Genomic DNA, 16,771 nt, shown 5'->3' with positions numbered 1-16,771 from the left:
TCTGAGAAGCCACCAAATTTTCACAGCTCCTTTTCACTTGCCGTTCCCTCAGTCCAGAATGCTTTTCTTCTCCTCTTCCCCCAACTCCTGCTTTAAGATTCAGTTCAGATGACTCATCTTTAGGGATGCCGCATGAATCGTGTTCCACTTGGACTGAATTTTCTAAGGCCAGGCATGAGTCCTAGGCTCCTTTACCTGCCTGGGGCTTGGCTACCCCTCCCCCTGCCCCCAGGGGAACCCAGGAAGGGGGAGGTGGGGTACAGGGCACCACACGCATGTTTGAAGCCAGTAGGCCAAAGGTCTAAGGGGGTGGGGAGCCAAAGGAGAGTCTGTGCAGGCGCAGACCAACCGCCCGGTGTCCAGGCACCCTGCACTTGAGATGCCTGAGCTGGAAGTTTCTTACATTGACCAGATCTGTTCTCATCGGCAGTTGTTAGGCTTTGGCCCTCTCTCTGCCTAACAGCTGCTCACACCCAGGGTTGCCAACGTAGAAGTGTTTCTGGGGGTGGCCCAACAGCCTTGCTGCCCTGCCAGCCTGCCAGCTGCTTCACAGCACTAACAAGGTCCCCTGGCATCCAAAGGCATCGCACGCTGCTCAGGAACTTTGAAGGTATTCAGTGCTCCCCCTCGTGGGTGCTGTGTGGATTAAAATGTATACATTAAGTTGGCTTCCAAGAGGAAGTTCATTTCATTGGGGGAGAGGGGATGTGTTCAGTCTGGCCAATAGGCCTAAGGCCATTTATTGTTAGAATCTCACACACTCTCCCAGAACGTGTGAGCAAGAGCCAGAGTGCCGGCTTTTCATCTGGAAGAGAATTAGCAGTTCATTGGGTCAGAGGCTTGGTCCCCAGCATTAGCTCCATTTTACTTGATGAAAGCCCTTGGGCAAGTGACTTAGAAACCCCCGAGGCTTCGTATATCAAAAAGGGGCCCTGCCAACTCTCAGCATCGTGCTACCCTCGGAATGTTTTCTCCAGGTCCAAGAGCTTATGTTCTTTTCTGGTTTCTCCAAATACCAAGCGAGAGAACAGAAGGGAGGGTCTACTCACATGCGTGCCCCTCCTGCTCCTACCTGCCCCCTCGGGACAGGGGAACACCTGATCCACCCAGGGGCTGGAGGGCTGGAAGAGGTGGAGGGTGACGACAGAGGTTCCGTGTTCCGTGATATGTCCCCTTGAGTCAACCGGGGAGCAGAGGGGACAGGGCTTTGGGGGAGGGAGAACCACAGGGTAGAAGGAAGACTGAGCACTCACCTGGTCCTCTGTATGTAACTGTAACTAACACAGATGTGTGGAAATGGGGTGGGGGGGGGGGGAGTCTTTGAACCCCAGCCAGGAAGTGGGGGAGACAAGCAGGGATGAGGGAGGAAAAGTCGCCAAGCCCCACCTTGAGGTGCCGGAGGAACCTCTGGACCACCGCGCCCGTGAACCCTCCGCCTGGTGATAGGAAGTCAGAGGCCAGCCGGGACTGCGCCTGGGAAGGTTGGAGGGGAGACTGCAATCACAAAGACGCCGGCTGGGCCCTGTTACCTGTGGGATTTTAAATCTGCAAGCACAGATGTCAACTAGGGGACCAACAGGTCCCGCGCACCACCTGTGGCTGCCTCCCGTTTGTCAGCCAGCGGCACCGTCTGCGAAGAGTCTACGTTCTCTGTCGTGTGCCACCAGGCCTTTGCCACGAAGGTCCTCCTGCCCCGAGAACCGTTCCCAACGCTTCACGGCTCATTCTGCTCCACCTGTGAGTTCAGTGCAGGCCTCGTCTCCCCCTGGCTGTTGTCCCAAAGCCTCGCTCTGGGTTCCTCGCCACCCCCCCCCCCCCCCCCCGTTCTCTCAGCCTCCCAGTACCCACCTCATTCTTGGCAACCGTGTTTCCTTGTCTGAATCCCTCTCTGAATCACATGCTCTTTAAGGACCGGGAGCCATCCCTCCTCCCTTTTGAACACTCGGCACTCGTGAGGGCCCCGTCTGTAGGAAGGGTTCACTTGACGCTGCTGAATGAAGAGGTAAGGCTCAGCTTACACCCCGTTCCACCTTCTGGAGAATATAGGATCTATGCCCTCCTACACATGACAGCCCTTGAAGTCTGACGGTGGCTATCAAGTTCTGCCCCCGAGAACGTTCCAGATGAAGGCAAACATCCAGTTCCTTCGACACCTCCTCACATGCCCTGGCTTTCCGTCCTGTCTCCACTGGGCTCCCTCCTCTCATGGCTCTTGTATTTGTCAGGATCCCTCTATAAATAAGGCAGTCAGAATGGGACACACGTTGTCCCTCATGTTCTGACCCAAATTTACAAACTGGGGAAGCAATGGCTAACATCACAACAGAAATCAGTAGCTGAGCCAGAAGTGGGATCCAGATGTTCCGGTCCCCCATCCGTCACACGGTACCTTACTAACATTAGCTGGTCGTGGATTAGGAACCCAAACCCAGTTAACTTCCCACCTGTACACTCAGCCCCATGCACTGACTCCTCACCTCTTTGCTGACTCCCAAACCCTCACCCGGTGTGAGCAAGGGCAGAGGTGCAAGTAAGGTCAGCAGCTGGTCCTGCCACCGATTCGGGAGACAGCTGGTGCCAGGGAAATGGGGGGTGGGGGGACCACAGATTAGAAAGAAAGTACCTCCTTGGCACACCGATTCATTTAACAACACGTATCTATTGAGAACCTAGCTTCCTGGAGCTTGTATTTTGGCAGGGAAGGACACAGTAAGGATATATATTATAAAGCAGATTAAAAGATGACCAGTGCTACAGGAAAGGAAATAATAGAATAGGGTAAAAAGTACTGGGACACAGTGGGCAGATTAGTTTTAAGCAGGGTGGTCACAAGAGGCCTAACTGAAGGAGGCTTTAGACCCAGACCGGAAGGATGCGAGGGAGCTAGGGGAAAGGGCATTTTAGACATAGGGACTGGACACAAGGTTGCTTATTTCTGACATTATAAAAACTACACTGTAGGATGCCCTAGCTTGTGAAGAACTAGAAACGAATTTACAAATTGTACTTCCATTAAAATCTCTATTTCCAGGGCCAGTTGGTCTCAGCCTCTGTATTCTCATAGAGCAGCTCTGCCCTTTGAAATGAACCCACTGTGATTGAGATCTGTTGCCTGCTTCTCTTTTCTGGGAGCAGGCAGCTACCTTCTTAAATAATATTTACTAACGACCAAGGCAAAGCAAAAATAAAAGTCAATGAATTAGTATGTCTGGGGGCACCTGGTGTATTGAGTCCTTCATCTCCCCTCCCCCTTTCCTTAAGGATATCATATAGTGGGCACATCTTTCTCTGGCCTTCAAAGATTTTCATTACCTTTTCTGATGTTGAGATGTGGGTCAAGTCTAGCCATCAAACAGAGAAGCAAACTGCCAAGAGAGGAAGTAATGAGCCACTCACATAAGGTATGCACTAATAAAAATTTAATATCATAAAACAAATCAGAAAACAGCAAAAAAAAAAATTTTTTTTTTTTAACCATTCACAATTAACGTGGAAAGAGACAAAATTATAAGGCAGCCATCCATGGAATGATTTCATGTTTACAAAGGATCCAGAAAAGGGGACATTTAAAATCACTCTTCAGGCTACTGAACCAGGGGAAATGCAGTTTTATCCCATGAGACTTCCAACTTGCTAGAAGATGCTATCAGAAAAAAGACCAAAGCCAAGTTCCTTGTGTTTAGGCTGAGCATATCTAGAGAATTCCCAATGGTTGTCTCCTTTCCTACAAGTCACAAATTTCCCTCAAGTCTCCTGAGGCGATCGATCTAGATGTCTCAGCTACAAAGGGGGCTATGTCGTTGGCTTTAAGTTCATGGCATCTCCCAACAGTGCTCTTGGGATCATTCTGTTTTGACCAGAAATCTTCGACGGTTCCCCTGTAGATCACCTTGCACTGCAGTGGTTTTAGAAGAATCTGGTCATTATTCTCAATCTCCCAAGGGGCCCAGGAGCCATGTAGGCAAGAACATTCTCTGGGGGCTTGTGCTGTTGGCAGACAGCTCCCGTGTTTAGTACCTGGCTACCATGTGTCTGAGGGGCATAATATACTCCGATGTGGGGGTGTCCTCCTAGCTCTAATCCTCCAACAAGAGAAACACCAGAAAGTGACCCTTAGAAGTAGGCTGGTAAGAAACACACTTACATGGTCTCCTCTTTACAAAGAACTGACCCCTCCAAATGACCACCTCTCTCCATTTTCTAATAATTCATTATACAGGAACACGGCTGACTCGGCTGTTTTGAATAAGGAAATAAAAAGGTAATGGGGGGAAGAGAGAACACAGAGCCGTTTCCAACTCACTACATTCTGGTGCAGGAAAGCCACCAGACCTGGAACTTCGCCACTTCGGGGAAATGGGGACTGATATCAATTCACTGGGAAACAAGTGAGGGGAATGGATCAGTAGTGTTTTTCAATTTAATTTGCCATTTAAGAGTGCATCTGGAATCTGAATAAATTGATCCCTACCAAGGAAATGGAGTCAAATTGCAATTAAGATTAGCTTTGGTTATGAGGAAGGAAGGACCATGCTTTTCATCAACTGCATCTCTCTGGTAGCCAATAATTCCATCTGTAATCATGGCAGCAGCTTAAGTATTGCCAACGTTTTCAAATGTGTGAGAGCGTTAAGGCATCTACATCTAAAGCGGGAGGCAGTTTTAAACAAGAGGAAAACAGAACTGAAATGTGCCAGTAAGCGACCACTGCTGTGGCCTCTTCTGGGACACTGCCCACCAAGAGCAAGTTCTTCCCCCAGTGAAGAAGGCCTCTGCCATGCTGCTTGGTCCCCTGCTGCCTGAAGATGCATTTGAGCCCTGTAAGGTTAGTATGGCTATTTCTGCCTGCAGACCAGGAGACACAGGAGTAGTTCCCGAGGCAGCAGCTTTAAAATCTGGGGAAGCCCATAGCTTCTGAGAGCTGATAGGCCTTGAAAGGTTTGCTTGTTAATGTGAGGTCCAGAGGGGAAGGCAAATTTGGAAGTCTGATGGTTCGATCCTTGCCAGAGTTCAAGGCCCCACCTACCCAGCAAGCTATTCTAGCCACACTTTTAGTGATGGCAGAGCACTGCTGCAAGAGGCTTTGGCCAGCAGAACAAATTTCTCATCATTTCTTATACAACAGTATGGCAGAGAGTGCTGCCATCCAAACCAGGCCAGACACTAAAATGTACTATTTATTTAACAAAGTAAATGTCCAGGGAGAATCAAGGCAACCATGACATCTTGAAGGACCACATGAAGCCCCAAGACTCTTCGTAAGTCAGAGCTGCTATCAGGAAAAGTCACTCAGACTTTCCATGCTGTACCTTCTGCTGGTTTTAAGCGCGTATGCAATGGCTGCAACCACTATACGAAACCGCCTCCTATTTATGCTACTTTGGTCTACAGCCAGCAGGGGGCTCTCGAGGTCTATTTCCATAGCTGCTGACCCAGTGACAAATCTAGGACGGAAATAAAGAAATTACAGGCATGCTGGCATATACGTGATATAAAACATTTTACGGACTCCTAAACCCACTGCCCTGAAGAAAATGGTCTTGGTTCCCTCTTTCTATAATGTGTTTTTGAAATGGTACAGAAAATCAAAATAAATTAATAACACAGTATTATACACTGAGTCGGTAACACAAAGTTTTACAGGGACTTTGGCAAACACGGAAAAATCATCCTAGTTTGTTAAACGCTTTTACTATCTCAATTGTTTAAATTACCAGAATATTAGTGACTGCATCATCTCACGTATGAGGAAGTGACATTTTAAGGGCTTAGCAGAGTTGCATTTGACACAAAAGTGACTTCATTGAAGGGAATAAAGTAAAGAGACAATGTCATCTTCATCATCACCGTTCAAGAAGTGGTTGTCCTGATGAGAGTTCAATTCACACAAATCCTAACGTCGCTGTCAGCAGTGAGCAGCACATTAGAGGGAGGGGGCGCTGGAGGGGCAAGTCAGGAGGAAAGCACGGAAAAGATGAAGAGACAAGAGACAAGAGACATGATTTCAATAAGCTTTAAATCAAGAGGCAAACACTTCCCACTTGTGATACATCGTGACCGTCTTCACTGCTGCAGGTGCTTATGTGACGCTGACCTAGCACTTCCCACGGGACACCGAGTATTCTGCCGGAGGGACTGCCGGTCTGCTAAGATAAATACTTAAAAAGAAAAAAAAAAAAAAAAAGGGACAACATAGGTTTTGGTAATCTCAATTTTAAAAAGATTACTACAAAGATGTCAGTCACTATCCAAATTCACTTAAAATTAATACCCCTCAATTTCAAAAGGTACTTTGGGATCTGACTGCTCTCGAAGGAATGGCTGGGGGGAGGCCTGAACCTACCAGAACTTGGCTCCTCTGTATGAATGCATTGTAGGCAGGTACGCTGCAAAAGAGAACTTAAAAAGAAATACTAGTCACCTCCTCCGATGCTAGTCCATCTCTGTGGCTCCATTTGATGGAAGGGCGGGCCCTCTTTAAAGAGGCAGATGTGAAAGGAGGTGTTAAGTCTCTCCAGACACCCCCTGTTCAATGGACAGCTCTCGAGTAAAAAGTCAGCTTTTAATGTGTCTTGCCGTCATTTTCCTGACTCTTGCCCCAGGTAGATGACAATTCTCTTTAGCATCTAAGACAGTGGACATTATGACCTTGATCAAGGCATGTGGCAGAGATGCTAAAGCACCAGTCTTACACGGTGAGAACCATGTTAAAAATCAATGGATAAAGTAAGCGGCGGAGCCTCTAAACTAACAAAGAGATTTAGCTTAATTACAGAACACTGTACTTTCATAATTACTATTTCATCGTGAGTATGAAGTTCTCCACTTTTCCTCAAAATGAAATTCCATCTTCCCTGAGAATAGGGGTTAAGAGAAACATCAAAACTCAAAACGCCAAGGGCCCTTTAAAAAACAACACAACGGAATGTCCACATCCAGTCGCGGTGTGTCGTTTCTCGTCTAAAAGCTTTCCATGACTCCAGGTTTTAATCTCACCTCCCTCCGGACTCTAGGAACACAGGTGGAGATGGGCAAGGTGAGACAAGACACTGAGGAAGTGAGCAGCTGTCACGCGCTGGCTGTTCTCACCGGATGCTGGACAGCCACGGACTGAGGCTGGAACCTGACGTTTAATGCTGGTGTCCTACTGACAGGATGAGTGGGATGAGGCAACCCAGAACCAGGGCTGCCACCTCCAGGCGGCTGAGGCCCCTCCCGCCAGTGGGGTCGGGTTTGTGACTGTGCCCCATTCCGCCCACCTCCGGGAGGACATGTACTGTGGCAACATAAAGAAATGTCCCGGCAGAGAAAAGCATGGCCACTCCAGTGGCATTGACCTCTGAAAGGGCTTCTTTACTGCTCTGTGAATTGAGAGAAACAGAGAGAGAAAGAGAGAGAGAGAGAGAGGAGAAGAAGGAGAAGAACAATTAAAATTCAGGGTCAGGAAGAAGTTCCAATTAAAAAAACACTCAGTATTCACAACTGGTGCACTATGGGACACTGGGGACATCTTGAGATCAGAGCAATCTTGTGATTGATGAGAAGCTTCCAAATAAGGGTTTAAGACTATTGATACTGTACACAATTGCTTCTTCAAGCAAACATCAAGTCTGGATGAACAGGTCTGGCACGTATTATTCTTACAATGGAATCAACGGCATTATTAATGCAGATATTAAATTTCGTACATTCACTCATTTATTCTACTAATAGTTAACAAACATCCCCTATACACCAGGCTCCAGGCCAGCTGTTGAGATACAGTGGTAATCAACATCCAGCACCTGCCCTCAGAGGCTAGAAACATCTTCTAAGCTAATCTTGACACAATTAATTTCAACTTTTTCTATTAAAAAAGTGGACCCATGGACTACAATAATTAAAAATTTAAGAAAGGAGCACGCCATAATGTAACATGTAACCCCATGCCTCCAGAATTACACCTTTCTGTCTACAGTTCTAAAGACTTTGACCGATGATCAATGAAGTGATACACAGGGTAATACTTAAAAGGAACTATATACTGACTGAAAGAAGAAAAGGCTCTTCAAACGATCAGAGAGGGTTTTTATGACACCTCATTCGTTAGCAATCCAGATCAACAAACTTGATTAACATGAACTTAACCATGTTTTCACCACCTCGTTTCTCATATGTTCCTTTTAATATAGTTTTGTTGGGGGTGCCTGGGTGGCTCAGTCAGTTGAGCGTCTGGCTTTGGCTCAGGTCATGATCTTGCAGTCGGTGAGTTCGAGCCCATGTCAGGCTCTGTGCCGACAGCTCCAGAGCTGCTGTGGAGCCTGCTTCGGATTCTGTGTCTCCCTCTCTGTCTGCCCCTCCCCCACTCCTGCTCTCGCTCTCTCTCTGTCAACAATAAACAAACATTAAAAAAGAATTTAAGTTTTGTGGTATCAGCTATGAACTGAGTGACACTCAGAAGAATCAGTGACCTTCAGAGAGAGTATGGGAAAGCAGTTCCATGAACGAGCCCTAAGTCGGTCTGGTGCTAAGATTCTCCTCCTGTCACCTGCCAGCTGACACTGAAATACAACAGGTCAATGAGACCCGCAGCCCCAGTGGACAGAACTGGAAGACAGGGAAAGGTCCAACTCGAACAGCAGGGGAAGGATACCCAGGCTCAGAACTGACAAGCGACAGACACGTTACTTCAAGTCTGACGTTATGTTCAGCGCAATGATAAAGAACTGGATATTTAGTATGCGGTGATATGAGAATATAGACATCTCTGCTCATCCCCTATTCTCCTCAAAGCTGCCATTTGCTTGTCCCTCACTCTTCACGTGCCTGCTTAAACATTAAATATGTGCCGTGGCTTATTATACATCTGTCAAATAAAATTAGTGAGTCTGGTTAGGCTTAAGTTACGTTATTTGAAAGATCATGTATATGTGCAAATGTTCTCGGAATTGAAGGGGAAGACATTTTCAAATTAAATGAACAGGAAGATGTAAATTTATGAAGGGAATGCCTTGGAATTGAGATGTTTACCTTGTACTGGTTTTTACTCGTAATTTCATTTTTCTTTATCATTTTATTTTTGAGACAGAGAGCGAGCAGGGGAGGGGCAGAGAGAGGGGGAGAGAGAGAGAATCCCAAGCAGGCTCCGCATGGTTAGCGAGGAGCCTGATCTGGGGCTTGAACTCACTAACCGTGAGATCGTGACCTGAGCCGAAGTTGGGTGCTTAACCAACTGAGCCACCCAGGAGCCCCAATTTCATTTTTAGTTTGAGAGAGTCACTTAACTGAGAAACTCAACATAAAAGACCATAGATTCTGGTAGATCACAAAAAAATTGGATACTTGTCTAGAGAAACTAGGAACGAATAAGACGTACCTTACTCAGTCCTAAGTATGTCACCATGGCCATAACTGGTGCTGCAAGTGCAAACACCAGTAAGTGTTTTCTGATTCGATTCCGTTCTAGGCCAGCGTGCATTAAGAAGGAAACCAGCCCAAAAGCAGCTGGTGCCTGGAAAAAAAAAATTAGTCTTAAATACTCTTAAAGTATGGATTGCTTCTATATTATGAAGTATATGTCATTGGACTGAATTCTCACCGAAAAAAAGAGGCATGGTATCAAGACTGAGCTCTGCCTTTTAGGAACTAATGTTCTAAGCTAAGAAAATATCCTATGCGTGTGTGTGTGTGTGTGTGTGTGTGTGTGTGTGTGTGTGTGTTTTAGACAGTAGGAAGAGAGAAATAGTCAAGAAAAGATTATAAAAAAACAAGAATATTTACCAACAAAAATTATTATAAAATACAGAAATCTGTAGAGAATTTAATAATTTGTGTATAGGACCATAAAAAAATCCCTTCCATCTAGTCAACTGTCTCAAACGAAGGGCAATTATGAAAATAGCTGAAAATATTTCCCCATTCCAGGAAAATGTTAATGACCAAAGAGAAATTTTAATTGTGAATATATTCAATATCAAACCTTTCACTAGGATTCCCCTTACCTTATGTAGCATTATTGCCACAAACACAATCAATTGGACGCTAGTCTGGGAAGTAGAGGCTGCCGCTCCTAAGGCAACACCGTCGGCTAAATTTGGAAAAAACGAAACATAAAACATTATAAATACAACAACAACAGCATCTATACTAGTGTCCTAGTCCTATATGAGTTTTAGAGTCAGGTAGACCTGCATTTGATTCTGGGAAGGTTCTTTTTTTTTTTTTTTTTTTTTTTTTTTTTTTTAATTTTTTTTTTTCAACGTTTATTTATTCTTGGGACAGAGAGAGACAGAGCATGAACGGGGGAGGGGCAGAGAGAGAGGGAGACACAGAATCAGAAACAGGCTCCAGGCTCTGAGCCATCAGCCCAGAGCCCGACGCGGGGCTCGAACTCACGGACCGCGAGATCGTGACCTGGCTGAAGTCGGACGCCTAACCAACTGCGCCACCCAGGCGCCCCTGGGAAGGTTCTTTAACCTTTCTCAACCTCAGTCTTCTCATCTCTAAAATGGGTTCAGCGAAGTATGTGTTCTTTGGGTTTTCATGAGGGTTAAATGAGATAACATTTGTAAGCTGCTTAGCACCTGGCCCCAAATATTCAATGTATCAGCTGTTATTAGAAAAGTATGATGCCAGAAAGTATATAAAGTATCTAAGTATATAAAGTCTATATAAAGTATTATAAGGTATAATCCACTGATTAATCAAACTGTAATAGCAGAAATAGCAAAGATTATAAAGAAAGCAACTCTGCATCTTATAGATGAAAAAACACAACATAAGAACACTACAACTTTACAGGGATGATTTATACGTCAAAAGTAAACACTGGCTGGCCGGTTGGCTAAAGTTTTGTCAGATAGGCATGTTCTGTTAGAAAGGTCCAAGTAATAGCATGCCACATTTCACATGCCTTTGTCCTTCCCAGAATCCCACTACTGGGACTGGTCTTTGGTGATCATTCTAAGGCATGCCCAATTAGCAATGCTGAGCCTTCTGCATTCTACGGCCCACCTCTGCCTCAACTGGCACTTTAGGTATACACTGAGCAACAGGGCTATTCAGTATAAAAGTGTCAAAACTCTTTTCCAGATGAGGTTCTAGGGCAGAGGTCAGCAAATTTTTTTCTTAAAGGGCCAACGAGGAAATATTTCAGGTTTTGCAAGCCATTTGCTCTCTTGCAGCACTCTGCCATTACTGTGCGAAGAGCCACAGGTAAGATGTAAACAAGTGGGCATGGTTGTGTTCCCAAAAAGACTATTTACAGGCACTAAACTTTAAATTTCATGTAATTTTCAGGTGCCACAAAATATTTTCAACCATTAAACAATATAAAAACCATTCTTAGCTCGCAAAACCCTGACACTGAGTACGCCAGGGTTTATACTTGGGTTGGAGAACTTCATCATGAAACCCTCTCCCTGAAGGCCAGCCCAAGAGCTTTCATGGGGGTGGTCCCTGGGATGTAAACACTAAACTCCCCATGGTGCACCAGAAGAGAAAGGGCTCTCTTTGCAGTCCCGCCCTACCTGCAGCATGGACGACCAGACCCAGCGTGGTGGTGATTTTGGAATTGCTGGGCCTTGCTGTTTCTGGATCTGAAGTAAAAATAAGCGAGTCAGTCATTAAGCAATGTGAAACAGAAACTGTTAGAACGCTGTCCTGGAGGTGGAAGAATTCTTTCAAAGCTCTTAAAGTAGATTCTGTTTTCCTCCTGACTGTCTTTCCTCACGACTGGCTTCACACACTTAGAAGTTTCTCCTGTCCTGAAAGAAGTGGGCAGGAGGGAACGCTTCATCTGCCCCAGCCTTCCCTGAACAGACAATACGTAAGCCCTAACTGCCTCAGCTGCCTTGCACCCCTGAGCGCTCCGGCTCTCCCTGGAAAGTGCTCTGTGGTCTCTCCTCACTTCTCTCCAGACCAACTGAATTGTCACTGCCTACCTGCTCCTCTCCCCGGCCTCCTGAAACTTTAGCTTTATTCCAAGACCAAAGTGTCTATCATGCTTGCCCTTCTCCACTTAATCGCCATCATCCTAACCTAAACTTTCATCAACTTGAGCCTGACTTAGCAACAGGCTCCCAGCTGGTCTCCCCTAGCTCTCATTTCTCCCTCGTCTGATTCGTCTTATACATCCTTGTCGGAATGCTCATCTCTGAATCACCACCCTTCTGACGTGCCAGTTAAGTAGCTAAGAATCTGCTGCTTATCAAACTCAGTCCAAACTGCTCCATTCATAGGTTCTTAAGCTCTTTATCAACTGGTGTCATCTTATTTCTCACTATTCAGTCCAGTTAAACCAGCTTCTTTAACACCTTCTAACAAAACATTCTCATTCTCCCTTCCTCAAATCTCTCGTCTTTAATTCTTGGCATGTGCATAACTTCTCAGCTCCTCAGTCCAAAACACAGCCATTGTTCAAAGTCAATTCTAGGACTACTTCCCTTAAGAAAGAATTAAAGATCAATTCCAGCTCAAAAGGCTCCCCTTGCCAAGAGCTCTAAGTGCACATACTACTTCAGTTTCTTCTATATCACCACCTGAGATATGCAAAACTGTTTTCACTCAGATAGGTCTGATGTCCCCAGACTGACTGTAAACTGCACAGAAGTGAATTTTCCACTTCTCTCCATTCCCTTTTCACATGTCTTACAGAATGTCGCACAGCAATGGAAACCCAATAGCTGCTTAATAAATCCTTATTAGAGAGGGGAGAAAAACATTTCTCTGTATGAATGTTACTGCTATAATAGGAAATATACCAGCAAGTCAATAATGTCCAAACAATGTAAAGTTAAAGATGAGGACATCAAAATGCCAGATGAAATGACAGATGGACATTGGCCAAATAAATTCCAAGGGATTTAATCTTCTGGGGGAACCCAGCACATAGGAAGAATGGTTTACAGTGGGAAAAAACACATACAAGTAAAGTAACATGTTATCTTTTTACTAAAAATAAAATTATCTTCTAATTAAAATACTACAAGGAAGGGAAGCTAAAGCCCCAGTTGGTCTGAGACAACAAATATTTCAGTATCGCCCCAAAATGTGAAGAATATCATATTATACTGTGTGACAAGTTTGCTTTGACTTTTCTAGTTATAAATAGCATCTTAAATAAAAATTAGAGGCTTTACAATTAAAACGCAGTTTTTATAAATCTATAGGAAAAGACTGCTTTAGCATAAATTTAATAAATGAATTTTTACTGAGATTTAACAATAGATAAAACCCTGCAGATAATTGGTAAAACCAGATTACTAGATACATGAAAGCCAGCAAAAACAGTGACTTCAAAGATAAAACAGGAAGAAGATAAAGGAACACATGCTATTTTTAATTCTTTGTATAGTATCATAGGGCACTAGTGGGCCTTTAAGTGCATTTAAAATCGAAACTGACAAGAATTGCAAAAATGTCATGGAGGCCACTGTGGGCAACTACGTAACGTAGATGGAATCAGATCCCATCCAACCAGAGGGTGTTTCTCATTGGCTATTTGGTAAAAAAGCACACAAATAAAAGCATTTACTTCTAAATCAACTTCCCAATACATGTAAGACCATTAAAAAAAAAAGCGCATGGAAAAATACTGAAAAGAAACAGTAAATGCAAGATTAACAAACGAAACAAAAAATATCCTTGGACTAAAAAGGCTAAATTCAATTCCATGAATTTTGAAAAAAAAAACCTTTTATTTGGAAATAATTTCAAATCTTCAGAAAGTTTTGACAATGTTAAAAAAAACACTCACACACTCCTTTCTCAGAACGACCTACTGTCTAACATTTTGCCCCATTTGCTTCATTATTTGTGTTCATGTTCTTTTTCTATCCATACTACACACACACACACACACACACACACACACACTTGTTTTCTGTACCATTTCAAAGTAAGTTGCATACATCATAACTTTATCCCTAGATATTTCAAAGTATATTTCCCTAAGAGGAAGGACATTTTCTCATATAATCACAGCACAGTTATCAACTTCAGTAAATCTAATATTGATACTTTTTTCTAATCTCTCTTGCATATTCTAATTTGTTAACTGTCCAGGAAGGTCTTTCAGAGCATTTTTCCCTCCCAGGAAGGATCCAGTCTGGGATCATATATGCACTTACTTGTTTCTCTGTAGTTCCCTTTAATCTGAACCATTTTCTCTGCCTTTGACTTTTGCGACATTGGTATCTTTGAAGAATACACGTCCCTTCCCTCAGCCTTTCTTGTTTTTTAACAGACTGATCCTTCCTTTTTGGGTTTGTCTGATGTGTCCTTAGATTATGCATTCTGAATACAGGCTGAATATGCACGCTGAATACTCTAAAGATGCTGCCTCTCAGGATGTCACATCTAGATGCACAGAATGTACATCTGCTGCTTACTAGTGGAGGGAATTTGCATTATATCCTGGACACTGTGAATGTTATCTTGTGGACACTCTGAATTCTATTATATTCCTCCAAAGAGTGTTGCTTTTGTGTTGTGCTTTAAGTAACTTGGTTTAGCTCAAACTCAAACTTCTGGGCAGCTGCTCAAATCCTGGTTTAGTTTTCTCATCTTTGGCTGAGTCTGCCCACAAAAGAATGGTTCAGGGCCTTGCCAGACTTGGGTAGAATTTATACATAAAATGTAGGGTTGTACCTTCCAGTGGCTGTAGTTACCCTGAACTCTGTCCTCTGGTTCCTTAGGCCTGAGAGACTGAGTTTTCTATCAGTTTTAGCTACCTCACTGGGCACTGACTGCTTAAAAGCAGTAAAAATAGGAACTCACCCTGTTCCACGGGTTGACTCCCCTCCAGAATTTTCCTGCTTTGGGTCACTCTCCAGTGTCTTTAGGTACTTTTTAAAAAATATATGCCCAGAGTTTATAATTATCTGTAAGGAGGCTGGTCTGATGGGAACTTATTTGCCCACATTGAAAACAGATGCCAGTGACATTAGTTTTAATCATCTGGTCAAGGTATTATTGGATTTCTTCGTTTAGTTACTTCTTTTTCCTTTGCAACTAATAAGCAAATCAAAATTCATCTCCTAGATGCAATATTCATTGGTGATTCTGGCCTGAGCCAGTTTTTACTATGAGGATTGCAAAAATGATTTTCTAATGCCAGCACACTTTCCACATTTACAAGTTGGCCTTTAGCAACCTACTGTAAACAAGCATCTTCCCTTCTCCTTCTCGCTCTCTCATGTGGATGTGCTCACTGATCCTCATTTTTTCAATGGTTTATACTTCGTTACTATTCTTAATTATATTGGAGCTCAAATTGTCCTATATCTGGCCAGTGGGAGCCCCTTCAAGCTGGCTCTATATTCCGTGACAAATTTCCATTTTCTTCCTTCCTATTTATTTTTATTTTTATTTTTTTATGAGCACTAGATGTTCCAAGCTCATTTTGTACTTACCCTGCCCCTGTCCTGGAATCAGCCATTTCTCTGAAGAGCCCTGGTATGCTCATTGCTAGTGAGGTGTCTTTACTTCTAGGCCCTCTCTGCAGACAGAGCTAAGACATACATACATGTATACATAAACACACACGTATATATGTACACATATACACACATATACACATATACATTTTAGAAATCATGAGTCCAATAGCTCCAATTCCAGTCCATCCCTACAGAGGTTCTTTCTGGCCTTCCCCCATTTCAGATTTGTATGTCCCCTCTTCCACAGTGAGAACTCTGGTTCCACCAACATCAACGCACTTACTCATTTGCTCAATCCTATAATACACCTAAAATAGTTTCAGAATTGTTTTCACCTATGCCATTACAAAAAGCAAAGCCTAATAAAGAGTTCAGTAATTGTTTAATGCTTCTTCCCCCAACTCCATCCAAAACTAAAAATATATAGTCAAACATTACATTCGTAAGTCACTTAAATTCGTTTTTTTTAAACCCCTTCAGTGTGATTGTTATTCATCCGAATTACAGTTCATCTGCTTCAGTTAGCTTCCCCTATCCTTGTTGATTTCATTTTATTTTTTGAATATAGGAAATATCAACATGTTTCCAAAAGTCAAAGCTATATTAAACAGGCCTGCCCAGGGAAGTGTCATGCCCTCCTGAAACCCTGCTACCCTATCCTACCCTGCACCCACTTCTTACACGTAACTAACCGTTGTCTAACTGGTCTTGTTTTATTCCCCCTTCTTTCTTACACAAAATGTAGTATATGATGGAAACTAATTTACATTTCAGCTTTTTTCCCCCACTTAACAATATCTCCTAGAAATCTCTCCCTATCAATTCACAGAGATCTGATTCCTCACTCTCTTTCACAGTTACCTAGAACTCCATTATATGCACACATCACACTTCATTCAACCAATTTCCGTGACTGGACATTTAAGTGGTATTACAGTGGTAAATAATGTTGTACTAAATAATCTTGTGCATGTGTATTTTCATAGTGGAGCTATATTATCAGGAGCAATTCCTACAAATAGGACTTTGGGGTTGAAGGGTAAATACAAGTGCAGTTTTGTTACATATTGCCAAGCTCTCCTCTGCAGGGCTGTACAATTTTGCATTCCCACAGCAATAGATGAGAGTGTGTTTCACCGGAGCTCTGATAACAGAGTGTATTGTCAAGCTGTTGAAGTTTTGCCTGACAGGTAAGAAATGACATCTTGGCAGAGTTTTGATTTGCATTCTTAAGTGAAATTGAACATCTTTTCATATGTTTAAGGACCATTTTAATAACTTTTTATGAACTATCTGTTCATGTCTTTTGCCTGCTTTTCCACTGATTTTTTTTGTAGGCCAAGGATTCTTAA

At 43.5% G+C, this 16,771-nt stretch overlaps 1 protein-coding gene across 2 annotated transcripts in view; it reads right to left on the bottom strand.

The window, feature by feature from the left end:
- Positions 1–3,402: 3,402 nt before the first annotated feature.
- Positions 3,403–16,771, bottom strand: part of SLC39A9 (solute carrier family 39 member 9) — a 53,639-nt gene continuing 40,270 nt past the window's right edge. For both annotated transcript variants that reach the window (XM_045448118.1, XM_045448119.1), the window contains 4 exons: positions 11,508–11,576; positions 9,981–10,066; positions 9,356–9,490; positions 3,403–7,361 (listed from right to left, as the gene is read on the bottom strand). In XM_045448118.1, the coding sequence (XP_045304074.1) occupies positions 7,131–7,361; positions 9,356–9,490; positions 9,981–10,066; positions 11,508–11,576 (521 nt within the window). In that variant the 3' untranslated portion in view covers positions 3,403–7,130. The remainder of the gene's footprint in view (positions 7,362–9,355; positions 9,491–9,980; positions 10,067–11,507; positions 11,577–16,771) is intronic.

The sequence above is a fragment of the Leopardus geoffroyi genome, chromosome B3 (assembly GCF_018350155.1).
Source record: "Leopardus geoffroyi isolate Oge1 chromosome B3, O.geoffroyi_Oge1_pat1.0, whole genome shotgun sequence".
NCBI classification, from domain to species: Eukaryota; Metazoa; Chordata; class Mammalia; order Carnivora; family Felidae; genus Leopardus; species Leopardus geoffroyi.
This window is presented reverse-complemented; position numbering and strand designations above follow the sequence as displayed.